The following is a 14,411-nucleotide window of genomic DNA, read 5'->3' on the forward strand; positions in this document are numbered from 1 at the left end:
TTTTTTTAAAATGCATTTAGCTGACTAAATCAGCAGGCATGCAGAACACAAGCTATTCAACCAACTATGAAACAAATGCTAGAATTAATTGCTTAATTCTCTTGCGTTAGGATAAAGCATGTGGTTTAAAAATGTCTTCAGTGAAGAACTGCTGAATATGGGAAACATCTACTATTGCCTTGTACTAAATTGAAAAGCAAGTTCAAGTGTAAAGATTGGTGGGGTGATAGCCAAAGGCAAGCTGTCCTGCAATTTATTTTGTGAGACAATCTAGTTTTAAGGTTTGCGCATACAAGTTTGACCCAGTAAGCGCATTAAATAACTACCATCTCTGGAAACGCAGGTTTTGTTCAAACCAACTTCTTTGTAGTTCTTCAACTACGGAAGAGAATCCACAGAGATACTTTTTATCCGGCAGCCAAAACGCGAGTGCCAAAAGTTTAACTGTACCAAGGAATAACAGACTGCAAGCTAAGGGATTATCGTCTGTTCCAGCCCCTTTTCTACACGGCTGCTGTAACGATGATTTGCCCTGTATTTGCACACGGACTAACGCTGCATTTGAACAGAACCCTCAGCATGCACAAATGTAGGACCTGGCCGCCTCCACTTTCAGGTAAGGTGGGTGTTTCTGCCTGTGCACACACCACCCGGAATGATGCATTTTCTGGATGTCAGAGAACAGCGTGAAACGTGGCCCAGCTTTCACGCCGATAGTGTGGCAGGAAGGTGACACCTTTTGGCGGGGTCACTGCCCGTCTCCCAGGGTAGGTAACCTTCACAAGCCCTGCGTGTACAGCTGACCTCTCCGTGTTTGGTTCCACCAGGAGAGCACAGAGCCCTCTCCGTCTGGCCAGGCAGTACCACACCACGCGTGCAGCACAACGTGACGCCAATGACGCGACTAACAAGTGGAAAGCTTGCATGCGTACCAGCTACAGAGCGGTGCAGGTGCTTGGCAAGATCAAGACTTTGATCCTGTTCACACCAGCATGCGTGAATCCTCACATCCAGTGCTTTCCATGGGAACACTCATACGTGTTTTACCTAAATGAAGGGCACTGCGCCATCTGATTCACTGTTTTTTATAATACAGCAGCCCCAGTGTTTTATAGGAACGGGCTTTAATTGCAGTGGAAAGCGCACCCTACGAGCTCCAGAAGCTTTCAGGAGTAGCGCCCCATTCTTACCAAACTAACTTACCCACTTCCCTGTCGCTGGAACCCTGAGCTTCAGTCCCGTGTTTCTAACCCCCTTGCCTGCCTAGCACAGAACACTGAACTCATTACTTAACAGTACTCCTAACCTCAAAGTAACCAGAACAAGCAAATGGCGAGATCCTTAACTCTATCCAGAAACTGTAGGAAGGCTACAGGGAAAGACCTCCTTTATTTCAACATTTTTATGAAATAATAATTTTTCTACACAAACAAATATTTATTTTTGCTGGCAGAAGCATCTAAAAGTTCACAAAACAACTCCAAATACAGATTTAAAAATAAGCATCCAAACTTTTAATTTAATCTCCAAATCTTGGTTAAGTGGACTCCATCTTTCCTTTATTCCCTTGAAAGAGGTTAGTGGCTCGGGGCAGTATTTTCTCCAGAAGGTAAACATCTCCCAATGGTTGCACTACAGGTGGCTTTCATCCTTTACTGCTTGAAGTCCAGTTTCAAGTTTAGAATTAGAGACACGTTCCACATGGCTTGCAGCGTGGTACTTTTTTCATCTCATTTCTCCAGGGGTGCATAATTCAAAAGCTTCTCAATCAGATCCACATGGGCTAGGAGCATTCTGCGGCAGCAGTATCTCTTCAAACCAAGGGCATCCAGGGCGTCTCTATTAATGAACATTAAAAAAAAAAAAAAAGGATGAAGTGATCTAAGTGTTCCTAAGCAATATACTGATTACTCTGATTACTGAGCTTAGTCATAGAAGAAAACTTGTTTGCAGTTCAAATTAAGACATAGACATTTCGCGTGTGCTGTTAATGCTCTTTTCCATTTACTGCTTTTGACAGGGCGTTTGCCTGTTCTCTGGCCTGCAAGAGCACACGATCTCCTGTTGCAGATGGCGTCCAGCTGACACAACTACCGAACTTGCAGAGGTAGGTCTGCAGAACGCCCACGGGAACAGAACTGTAACAGACTAACTCTTACAAATTTCCTCTTCTGAATTACCCCACTCATGAGGGCATATTTGGTCATGAAACAGCAAGGTTAAGTGAGGTGCAAGTATTTTGGTTTTGGAAATAAAATTTTAGTCTTCACAGCTGGAAAGAGACTTGAAATATGGTACATTTCTAACCTCAATTATTTAGTTACAGCAACTCAGTCTTCCTTGTACAAACACCAGTCTGTAGAAAAGAGAGGAGCTGATCTGGTTAAAAATCTGATTAATCGAGAGGTGTGAATGTAGTAACAGGAACAGAGTTCTGAAACATGGGAAGTCATTTCCACTCTTAAAATGCTGGACAGTCCGTAATTACTTGTGCTGGCTACAGCTCCTGCTAGCTGTATGGTGGAAGGCAGCACGAAGGCACTAGACAGTCTCCTGACACAGGAATAAGGAATGGCATCTCTAAGCATTGTTATCTGTGCTATTGTTAGCATCTCTAAGCACCGTTATAACACAGTGTTTCTGTAAACTGAGGATACTTGCCCACTTCACAAGATAAATTTGTGATCTCAGCCACATTAAAAGGGTGAGATATATAGAAACTAAAATAACTCAAAATGCAAACTACCCCACATATGGACGGGATGCTAATTCTGAGGAAGGCTAAAATCCTTTCCAGTTCCCATATAAGAAGGCATTCAGTTATACAGCTTGTTCCCCACAAATAGAGAAATAAGGATGTGCAGACTGCTCAACAAGAAATTTGTGTTTTACAGTCTTTCCACTTAATTCCTTCTGAGTGACTGCTCGAGATTCATAGGGTTGGGCAGAGAACGCATGAGTCATCCTAGCCTAAACTACTGCATGTGTCTTCAATGGCTACCGCTACCAGACCTCTTAAAGATCAGCGACACTATCCAAGCTCTTTAGCACCAACCTATTAACCATAAAGCCAGTCTGATACTCCTTCAGAATTTGACATTCATGAAATACGACTGATCTCAGGTCTTTAGATCTACATGATGAAGTGCAACAATCCAGCATTTGCTTAAAACAAACGTCATTTCCTGAGACCTGTAATTCTCCTGTAGGAAGAAGCTGATAGTTACTTTTCTAAAGTACAAATGACTGAAAGGAAGCCTCTGCATAAGCTGGACCACGGTAAGAGGTTGTTTGGCTTCAAGCGGTACAGTCTAACTGCATGGAGTCAAACTCCAGCAGCTTCTCTGATGACGTCAATTAGTCCTTGTACCTATCAACAGTTCTTCAAGGGCTTAAATAGCAGGGCCATTCATTTTAGGACTAGCATTTGCAAAAGTAATTTAAGAGAAGTATATGAACACTGTACTTTTTTAAAAAGAATGTTTATAAATAATATCACATGATATCTAAACTTTCCAAAACACTTGAGAACAAAAGCATCCGATGTCTGTTGATATGTAAGTTTTAAGAGCTATCTGGAAAGTTCTGAACTCTCAAATGCAGTTATCAGAGATGCAAAATACTAACATTAATCACAACTTTGTAAGTCATACTATACATTTCAGCTAAAACAACTTCAGTTGTATTTCCCTTTTCCTCTAGCTTCCAAGAACTTGTGGAAAAAGAGCAATTTTAAGGGACAAACAGAAAGGTGTGGGTCTCTAACCACAAATTGCTTAGACAAGTTCATTTCTTCCATTTTGTCCACCCATTTCTTAAGCCACCATTAATAGTGATTCTGACATTGCACTATAAGATTTTAACTGTTCGATATCTGTAAACTCTGCTTCTGATCTTACAATACCATAACTGCATTAGTTCGAACAGGCATCCCAGAATCACACCAGTGACCATAGCAATCGTTTTCAAGTGAGCATTTATCAATAACAACGTACGTTTTCCTGTTCCATACCAAAGCAGAGGAATAATGAAGACAGGAAAAATATTAAAAGATAATACTTGGAAAATAAGTCAGAAGTGCTACCAGAATAGCTCTGATATATTTCAGTATGAGTGAGAAATGATTAGCAGCCTGTACTATTTTAATGCTTCTAACTCCATAAATGAAAGGAAAAAAAATTATTTTTGTAGGAACTTTCCAAATATCTTTAGTTTAGCAGCTGCAATATTCTACTCAGCTATGTTTGACAGGTTCTGGGCGGTAAATGCACTCTAAAAAGGCCACTCTCAGAAGTAATGAGATTTAGGAAAAGTACTGAATGATTTTCACTGGACAGTTTTTAATGAAACTGATAAATGTCGGGGGGACATGACATCTTTCCCCTGCAAACTCCACATCAAGCAGTGAGAAGCACAGAGAATAATCACAACTTCCTACAAGTTTAGATGAGGCTCAAAAAACAAAGCTTTCCTTCTGTTTGTTCTGTGCTCCAGGGTTTAACATTTGACAAAATAGTACCCTAAACCATAAGAATGTTTTCAGATTTACTTTAGAGAAAAGGCAGTGAAACATGTGTTGTTAATATACATTTTTCTGATAGTTCATAGACATAAGTCCATTTAAAAGCCTATTAGTAACCCTAACCATTTGAATGCAGAGCAAATACTCTTTTTTGTCTACTTAACAGTTTCAACATCACTTCGGGGAGTGTCTCTGTCTTCTAACATTTTTCTTTCACTCCTTTGAATTGCAAACATCTGTGGTTTTTTTTCTTCATACTTAAACTTGATGACAATGTAAATATTTCTCAAGAGTTACCTTCTCAAACTCTTCTGAAGTAGTTCCACCACAGCTAGACCTTCCTTGAACTATTAAAAGACAATTCTGGCTAGGCAAAGCATGCATAGACGGCTTAAAATAGAATTGTTAGGACTATCAGTCAGGTATCTAGAACAGTTAAAGTTCCCCTTCCCCCCAGCAAACCAGTGCTTTCAAACAGGGTTAGCAATTCTGGTAGCAAATATGAAATGCTTTTAAGAAAACCTAAAAGGGTTTTAACATTGTTAACATTGTTAACAACGTTAGCTACTTCTTACACTTGTCACTTCTTCTTTCTCTCCCCTTTAAAAAAAACACATTGGTGTCAAAGTTGACTGTACTGCTTGTTTCTTTCCTTCCTGTTCCACACAGAATTAAATATTTGAGGCTATTTTGGGTATATGACCTGGTAGCTTCCACACTACTACCCAGAAAGATTCAGTGGGGAAACGAGTACTTTCTTAACTATCATAATTTCTAACCTCTGGTTAAATAGTTTGCCTCGGAATGTATCTGTAGTTCTTAGGCTCTTTACAGCTACTCTGTAATGCCATGATCCTGCACTTGCATATCTTATGCACTGTGCAATCTCATCTAAAATCTGCGTCAAAGAACATACAGAAATAATACCCACCCTTCTGTATATTCTGCTTGCAGAAGGCCGAGATAGGCTTCCCACTTGTTTCCAACTATTTTGCCGCACGTGAAACATCTGACTGGGATGATCATTCTTGCACTGTAGCTGTAACATTAAAAAACACAGCATCACACCACTGCGGAACGACTAAATACCATATTCAAATACGAGAAAGGAAATCCAGAACTGGTACAGGCCTCAAACGGCAGCTCAGCAGACGTGACGGTAAGCAAGGGAAGAGGCCCCGTTACGGAGGTGCTGAATTACAGCGGCACAAGGCCGCTTCACGGCCGCCGCCTCCCAGGCCAGGCAGCTCCGAGCAGGGCAGTGGGCAGCAGCGCTCTGCCGGGAGCTAGAGACCCCGGGAAAACCGGCCAGCGCCCGAGCCCGGCAGCGGGCTACCCCTGCCCCGCGGCCGGCAGAAACAGGCCTAAAGTGGCCTAAGAGGCGGCCGTAGGGGCGGGGGAGGCTGAGGCCTCGCTCGCCGGGCCAGCCCTCCCCGGAGGAGAGCGGTCCCAGTTCGCCCGCGAACCCCACGCTAAGGCGGCGAGGAAGCTCCCAGCCCCGTGAGGCGCTGAGGGGACCGCGGCCCCGTGAGGCGACTCCTACCTGACGGCTCCTCCGCGCCCCCCTAACGGCTGCCAGGGCGCTACCAGTGCGGCGAGGCGGGGGAAGGCGCGCCGCTGCCGGGCGGGCCGACGCGGCGGGCGGGCGGGAGGCGATGCCGCGCACCCCTCTTTCTGCGCCGAGCGGCGGGATGGAGGCGGCCGAGCGTACGGCGTCCCGGACGGCTCAAGAGAGTGCGCGCGCGGGGCGGGCTCGTTTTCGCGTTTCGCGTGTGGCGCGCTGAGTGGCAGCTGGGGCGCCGGGAGCGCAGAGCGGCGACACCGGCGGTGCGAGCGACCGAGCGCGGCGCCCGCCCGCCCCTGCTGCTCCTCCTCCTCCTCCTCCTCGCTCCCAGGGCGGTGGGCACTTGTTGCATTGCGAGAGGGCTTCTGCAGCGACGAGACTTCTCATCCCATCCTGGCTGAGGTACCGGAGCCGTCCGGGGCGGGAAGCGCAACTGGTGGCTGCAGCCCGGCACCCGCCAGCCCTGTCCGGCGCGGGAAGGGGAGTGGCGGGCGTGATGGGGACCCCGGCGGGCAGGGCTGTGGGACGGAGCCGGGGCACCCCGCGGCAGCCCGCCCCGCCGGTCCGCTCCCTCAGGGGCAGGGGCGCCGGTGTGGCGGTGGCTCCGCGGCTGGAGAGCCTGTCCCCGCTGCGGGCAGAGCCCCCCGCCGCCGCGGCTGAGGAGCGGCCGGCCGGGGGAGGGCGTGAGGGGATCCGTGGGGAGGGGGGGGGCGGCGGGCACCCCCCAACGGCCGGCTGGCGGCGTCGCTGGTCGCCGTGCGGCGTCCCTGGGAGCGCGGCGCCGCGGCCCCTGCGGGCTGCTCCTCCGCTTTTCTTCCCGCTCCCTCAGGCGGGAGGGGGCAGGACGGTGCCGCCCGCCGATGTAACCCGCTCCGCTCTCCCGCCGCCCGTCCCCAGGGACGGTTGTTTTTTTTCGTCGCTCTGCACAGCCCGGACAGTGTTTATTTCCCTGAAGGCAAACCCGCCCTCCAGTCCCAGCCGAGTCGTGGCTGCAGGTTTGCCCGGAGTTTTTACACCCGGGGGTCAGATTGGGCTTGGCGCTGTCCCGTTTAACTTTTCACGTTGCTCCGTCTTCAGTTTGTGCGTGGCTAAAATAAAAATGAAGCGGTTCAACGGAGGTGTACGCTGCCCTTGAGGTGTTGCCTGCTGCTCAGGGGCAGTGCCGTGGCGGCAGCCTGCGTGAATAGGAGCGTTTTCCCCGGCCTCTGAGGGACAAGGGACGTTCCCCTTGCTCGGGAGGCAGTGCCTGGTTGCAGGCGAAGCAACCGGTTTTATTGGGTACCCCAAGCCGGGGAGGTTTGGTAGCAGAGGATAATGCATCTTGAAACTGTTTACTTGTGTTTCATTAATCTAAGGATTGGGGAAGCATTAGGCACAGCCTACGCGTGCTTAGCATCACATGCTGTGATGGCTACAAACTTCAGGGACAGACACTGCTCTTCTGGAGACTGGGATGAAGCGTTAGTCTGAACGCTGCCAGTCCTTATTGTTCTCTTTTTACAGCATTAGCATTACGCTAATTGTCCTTGGGCAGAGCAGAAATTCTCCAAAAGTGTTTTATTTTCCTGCTAAAGTATCTGTGAGTTGATACAGTGCACAGCACAGAGCCATTACTGTCAGGCATATAAATAATTGTGTCTTAATGCACAGCTTATGTTAATACGTCTTTCGTGACTATTTTTTGAACGACTGGATTATTGACCCTCTGCACAGAAATGCCAGACCTAACTTGAACCGTAAAAGAGCAAATAGTTTTATTTTAACAAATAAGGGTTTGAGGTTGTTTTACAATTCTGATTGCTAGTGAAAAGACAGTAATTTTTGCAGTCCCAGGAACAATTACACACAGTTGCGAATGGAGCGAATTGACTTGGCATGGAGGGTAGATGAACCTCCTGCGATCTCTAGATTATTACCATTATTGTTATTGTAGGCCAGCGGGAGCCAAACTGTATCTTTTCTTTTTCTCCTCTGATTTCTTTTTTTTTTTTTGGGGGGTGTGTGTGGTGTGGTTGAGAATTTGGAGATTGTGCTTTGCATTTTCAGCACCAGGGCTCCAAAGTAATTTTCTTACTGAACTGCGCAATGAAAGGCATTTGTGTTTGGAGATGGAAATTTGCAATTGGGAGTGAGAAAGAGGGGCTGTCACAGGGGCTTCGTGGCAGAGCCACATCATTAGATGTAGTTCAGCGTCTTATCGCTGCCTCGTAGAAATGTGTTTGCTTATTTCTTAAAAACAAAACTGAATTGTAACTTTCAGACCTAGTTCTCATATCTGACTTTGCTTAGCATCTTTTTTCAAAGAAAAATTTACTCGGCTAATTCTCACAGTATTACTTTGTCATGTCTTTTCTGGATAACCTGCTTTGGCTGGGTGATGGGCTTAATGAACTAATAGGTCTTTTATGGCTGTAGCTTCTTTGATCCTAGAAAACGTAAGGATTTTTATGATCTATAACCTGGAGAGACTGCTACGTACTGAGAACGTTCTCTATCAACTTCATGTATCCTCATCTTAATGTCACTGTTTGCCAAACCGCAGAAGCCTGTTTAAAAGAGTTGGGGGGGGATGTGCACACAGGAATCAGTCAGTGTTTTATGGGCTCACGCTGGTTAGGGTGACTCTGCAGAGTGAGCCGTTTGTGGCATGCCACCTTTCAACTCTTTTTCAGGTGAGCTGGGTACTGCTGACTCTCAGCTGTTGCAGTTTAGTATTTAGTCAAATTTGGTCTCCTCAACCATCCTTCTGAAGAGGGATGAGGACTGGAAGAATTGGAGGATTAGGTCTCTTTAAGCATCCTTTGAAGAGGAATTGCAAGAATTGGAGTCCTATGGCCTAGAACTAATCCTAGAACTGCATGGGTCTTTCTCACAGTAAATTCTCGTCCCACTTCTGGTCTTTTGCCACCTTCAACAGCAGTCCCCAAACTGCTGATTCTTTGGGCCTTCAGACAGCCTCGTGGTCAGGAAACCCATCAGAGCCCTCCTCAGCATTGAGCAGAAGAGACTTCCCTGGAACTAATCGGGTTGAAGTAAGTTTGAGAACTGTGGACTGCCTTTCTGATGCGCTTCTGGAGCAGCTTCTGTTATGTGAGGCTTTGTTGTGGGGCATTGCAGATAATATATGCCACTTCTTGGTTAATGCACTACAGGAGTTCTTCCTGTGATTTGAACAGCTTTTGAAAGCTGACAGTGTTCTGTCCCACCATCACTGTTGGGTTGAGGCTCGTTCTTGGTAATTTTTTGTGGATTTAGACCTATGAGATGCAGCTAGGCATGACGGCTCCATGGCATTGTTAGTGATGAGTACAGAAATCCTAGACTGGTGACTAAGGAGTAGATCCTGCTTCCTATTCTCCCATCCACAAAATGTAAGGGAAAGTATTGCTGCTTGTTTAAAAAACAAACCCAAAAAAAGTCAGTTAAGTGACCTGACTGATGAACTACTCTTAAAATACTTTTATAGCTTGAGTGGCCATATGACCTCCTGCAGCTCATGTTGGCAGATTGTGTCTTTTGTGACCTTGTCTCTGTAATTAAGGCTGTAGGAAGAAGTCGTGGGATCTCTGCACTTGTACTGGTAGCGTGAGAAACCAGTGGCTGAGAATTTTTTTTTTTTAATTTTATTTTTTTATTTTTATTTTGTGGGTTGCAGTAGGTCAAGTTTAGGTGTGCACCCTCAGGAGTCTGGAAACTTTTCACCTTTCACTGCTTTTCACCTTCTGTGGTTGTTCCCCTTCTTCTGACTTTGCTTGTTTCTGCGTACATGTAGATAATCACTAGGACTGAAGACTTGGGTCTTTTAGGATCTGATTTGCCAGTTAGGTAGCAGTTGTGTTCAAGGGTGGTAAATTGTTATTTAAATTCAGGTCTTTTTAGAAGAACTTTCAGTGAAGGATTGTTTTGGTACTATTGATCATGACTTCTATAAACCAGGGGATAGCCCTGTTGGCTCTGTTTGGAGTTAAAAGCTCTGTTTCCTGTTGCTTCCTTGGCCATTTAGAGAAAGAATGTTACCAGTTTTCACTCCATCTCTGACTAACACCTCAGAATCATCATGATTGCAAAAGTTCATGGTACCATATTCAGTGTTGTACTCCTCAGAACTCAACAAAGCCAGAGAGAGAAGAACCCTAAGAGAACAAGACTTGCGTGAATCTTGAAATGAGTGATTAAATAGGAAATTAATCAGGAACTGAAATGTGACATGGAAAACTTAACGAAACGAATAAATATGTAGCAGTAGAGAGCCAGAGCGAGAAGGGAAGATAAAAAAACAACCATGCAAGACGAAGCTTGGCTGCTGTTTTCTCAGGCACATTCTCCACTCCAAGTCTATTAAATCCTACAGATTTACTGTTGGGCTTTCTCTAGTCCTGGCTAACTACTCAGAAGTGTGTCATTCATCCCGTCCCACAAAAGGGGAAGAAAACTGGCTCCTTCTGGAGCTAGCTAGTGTGACTTTGGAAGGACTTCCCTCCTTTCCCTCTACAGCTTGCAGGCTCAAGGAGCAAAGACTAAGCTGGAATCTTCATTTGTTTTCCCCTTGATTTTTTTGAGTGGGTGGCTTTCTGCCCCATTATGTCTCCGTCCTCCCCCCCCCCGCAATTGCTTATAGCTTTGCATGTGATGGTAGGGAGCTGGAGAAAGCTAAGAAGGAGAGGCAGGGGTGATGGAAGAAGGAAAGACTTGTCTACTCTGTAGAGCTTTGCACTATTAAGTTGCCCTGCATGCTGTTTTATAGCTGCTCAGGACCCTGGGTTTAGTGAAACAAATACAGAAGCTGCTAAGCAAGTAGAAATGAAGAGAAACCTCTCTAAGCTGGGGATGTGACTGCAGCTTCACTGTAGTACCAGACAAGCCTGATGTTGCTGATTTCATTAAAAGCAACATTTGGGGCCTCAAAGCAGGGTTTAAACTTGCTATATATTTTTTTAAATATGCTGACCTTATCTGGTAAGCCTGTAATATTTGTTGCAATGAAGAGCAGCTGCTGCATAAATACATATATAGTATCAGTTGCCAATTCTGAAAGCTGTGCTGAGACTGTGACTTGTTTGAAGTGGGGTTGCTATTAAAAGGCAGGTGGCAGGATGTTTATTTTACACCTTGTTAATTGCTTGTTTTTCCTGCTGTAATTGGCTTCCTAATGGGGGCAGAATGCACTTGGTTTTGCACACAAAGCTTCATTAGTGACAACCGATGGAAAGGATTTGGAGGGTGGGATTTATGTGAAATATATCTATATTGAGTAACAGATGTCTCTGCTAAATAGAGTGTGTGAGGAAGTCCCATAGATGCATGCAAAAATGCAAATGTTTTTCCATAAAACAATTTAAGGTGTCCTTGTGTTAGATGTAAAGATCACTGCCTATTACTTGAGAAGGGAGCAGAGACTTTATCTTGCTATTTTTGTGGGGCAGAGACTTTGTTCTGCTTCACGGGACAGGAGTTAGGCTGCTGGGATGGTGCTCTGTACTTGGGACTCTGACAGCATACATGTATTCATAAAGATATCTTCAATGATTTCTGTGGCATATCTAGCGATTGCTCCTGCTAACGAACTGGGAGGAGATGGTGAGCAGTGGAGGTGTTTAGCAGCTTTCTAAGATTTATGGAGCCTTCCCTGCTGCTTGGGTATGTTAGTGCTATTTCAGGTGTCCCCCCATTCGCACTGGGCCCTTCGAGGCAGGGCACTGCTATGGGGAAGCATAGCTGGACCATCTGTATCTTCAGGGTGATCCCAGTTGTGTTTAGAAGTGAGAGCTGAGGTGTTCTTCTGGCTAGGGATGGGTGCTCCTCAAAGGCAGTTCTTGTTTTAATAATGACTTTTTTAATGTGGTGTAAGGTTCCTTAGTGTAGCAGACTTGTCTAAGAATTGTCTGTGATGGTCATCATGATGATCATCCGATACCATTGTGTGTGATGGCATGAACAGAATTTTGCACTGTTCGGTTTAGTATGCTATTGCACCTGTAGAGATTGCTGTAGGTGGCAGGTGAGTGTAGTTTTGTGTGTGTATGTGTACATAGATATGTGTATATATGTACATGTATACAAAATTAATAATGAGAAGGTAAGATAGCCCTTCATGGAAATGGCTTATCATCCTTAACTCCCCCTACCCCCCCCTCCCTTTTTTTTTTTTTTTAAAGCACTGAAATGGCATTGGAAAAAACTCCCTCACTTCTCTGCTTCCTCAGATGTCAGTATTTAACTAGTTTAGGACTGGTTTTATCTGTCATGTTTGTTCTCAGTAAGGTCACTTCAAGGCAAGAGTATAATGTTTGCCAGTCTTGGACTGACACGTTTTATAAGAAAAAGCCTTTATTACATGAATATATCACAGCCTAATTGACTGTTTCATGGCGTGTGGGGGAGAGTAATATCCTGAGGCAGCATTTTAATCAGAAAGATCATAGGAGCTGCCCATCAGCTCTGCTCTTCCATGCAAGTGTCCTCAGATGACAAAATAATTCCCTTTCTTGGGATAATGCTTTTCATTTCTGCAGAATCTTTCCTTCCAGAGTAAAGGATGGACTGTGAAGTTGAGGTGAGGCCAGGACTTGTCCATTATTAATGCTTGAAGGAAGGAGCCCCAAGCCCAAGGATGTGCTTTTGTCTCTGATGTACTTCCTGTCTTTGGCCGGGAACTTCTTCTCTGAGTGTATAAGCAGGTCCTCTGCCACCAAGATTTATCTCTATTTAAAGAGACTGCAGCAAGCCAGTCCTTTTGCAGTAGTTTGCCCTGGCATCTGAGAGTCTCTGAACTCCAATGAAAAGGAATTGGGGGGATTTTCTAACTTATTTCTGAAGTCTTTGAGGCTCTCATAAGTGTTGATGGATGTATTTGGAACAAAGAATTGAAGAGCAGGCTCTGCTGAAGGCTATCCTTTGGGCCTTTTGGGGATGCTTATCTCTGTATTTAAACTTGATGCTTGGGCTTTTCCTTCCATCTGTCTTCTGGCTGGTCTTGTGTCTTGCAAGCCTTCATGGGAGTGGGAATAAAAGATGGTTGTTGTAAGTAGGAGCAAAGATTCATCTTGCTGAGTACCTTGTCTCTGACAGTGGCCAGTAGTGGCTACTTAAGGAAGCAGGTAAGCTTAAAGCAAGCATGCAGTAGTAATACAGTGGGATGCTTGCATTTTATGTTCCATGAAAGTCTGTAACTGTAGTCTTGTTCCAGAACTGACCAAGGAAGGGAAGAAAATGCAGTTTTTCTGACTAAAGCCACTTATTCAGCTTGGGCATGTAAGCCTGTCGTGTCCGGATTAAGATGCTGTATGGAAGCTGGATGTCCTAAATCAGCTCCAAAGCTGCCCCTGCTATGTGCTGCATTCTGGTGAAAGACAACTATTTCTGGAAAAGTCCCTGTTGGTGTGCAAAGCCTGAGACCTCCCAGTGTACGGGGCTTCCAGCATGGACGTGGGGAGGAGGACAGAGTTGATGCCTAGGATATCATGTTATCACTCAGATGAGCGGGCTGCTGTGCACCTATCATTGTGCCATCCACAGGGAACATTCCATTGCTTTGTTTATTGAGCTGCTGTTTTTAAAATTAAAAACAGCTGAATGTTTCATAAAATATTAAGAGGCAGCGCTTTAGTGTCTCTCATCAGATTAAGTATGTCACTTTGTGTGTCCTTAGGGTGATGAAGCCAATCAGCTTGGTCGTTCTCTCACCTTAAGGATGCATTAAGGTGACATGCTTCATCTCACAAGGGATGCTGAAGCTATCACACTGCAGAACTGGTAACCGTAGGGGTCCTGCACTTTAACTGTGAATTCTCAAATGAAATTTTGCAGAAGCAATATAGTTTGCTTTGTACGAGTGAATACCTTTTTGTTAGAGAAGTGCTTCTTGAAAAAAATATTGAGGTAATACAATGGTAGACACATGCACAGTGACTGCTCTGCAGGAAAGAAAGAAACTACGGCATGTTTTGTATGAAAGACCAAGAACTGTTATGTTTCCGTGGGTAAAGGGGGAGAAGCCTCTACATTCCTCAAACATTCTTTATGAATATGGATTTTGAAGCTGTTTTGCTTGCAGGTGAATTTCTTTTTCATTCAGGAGCCAGTTCCAGCATTTTAATCACAACATAGTGGCACTGGAGTAGCAGAGGGTTGGGAAACTGTGGGGTGTAGTAGCCCTGGCACTAGAAAGCTGAGGGAGGGTCTCCAGCTTGCTGCAGAGAAACCCTGAGGCCTGCACGCTGGTGAAACACGGTATTTTGGAGCTGTGGAGACCTAGCTTTCACTGAGTTTTCCATCATCTCTTGCCTCTACCCAGCAGTTCTAGCACTCTTCAGTGTGTAGTACTTG

At 45.2% G+C, this 14,411-nt stretch overlaps 2 protein-coding genes across 2 annotated transcripts in view; one reads left to right on the forward strand and one right to left on the reverse strand.

The window, feature by feature from the left end:
* Window positions 1-1,491: 1,491 nt before the first annotated feature.
* Window positions 1,492-6,453, reverse strand: POLR2L (RNA polymerase II, I and III subunit L). The gene is made up of 3 exons (XM_075162966.1): window positions 6,066-6,453; window positions 5,454-5,561; window positions 1,492-1,839 (listed from the first exon to the last, which is right to left on the reverse strand). Exons 2-3 carry the CDS (start codon window positions 5,546-5,548, stop codon window positions 1,731-1,733), a joined length of 204 nt encoding a protein of 67 aa, XP_075019067.1. The 5' UTR covers window positions 5,549-5,561; window positions 6,066-6,453; the 3' UTR covers window positions 1,492-1,730.
* TSPAN4 (tetraspanin 4) overlaps window positions 5,585-14,411 on the forward strand; it is a 453,873-nt gene continuing 445,046 nt past the window's right edge. The window contains exon 1 of the mRNA XM_075162965.1: window positions 5,585-5,681. The gene's annotated coding sequence lies outside the window, so the exon portion shown is untranslated. The remainder of the gene's footprint in view (window positions 5,682-14,411) is intronic.

Source organism: Calonectris borealis, chromosome 14 (genome assembly GCF_964195595.1).
Source record: "Calonectris borealis chromosome 14, bCalBor7.hap1.2, whole genome shotgun sequence".
NCBI lineage: Eukaryota > Metazoa > Chordata > Aves > Procellariiformes > Procellariidae > Calonectris > Calonectris borealis.

Excerpts from the sequence above, each read along its gene's own strand:
- POLR2L (XM_075162966.1), bottom strand. The coding sequence starts at position 5,548 with ATGATCATCCCAGTCAGATGTTTCACGTGCGGCAAAATAGTTGGAAAC. Across the intron at positions 1,840-5,453 it reads CAAGCAGAATATACAGAAGG|AGACGCCCTGGATGCCCTTG; the intron begins GTGGGTATTATT and ends GTTCATTAATAG.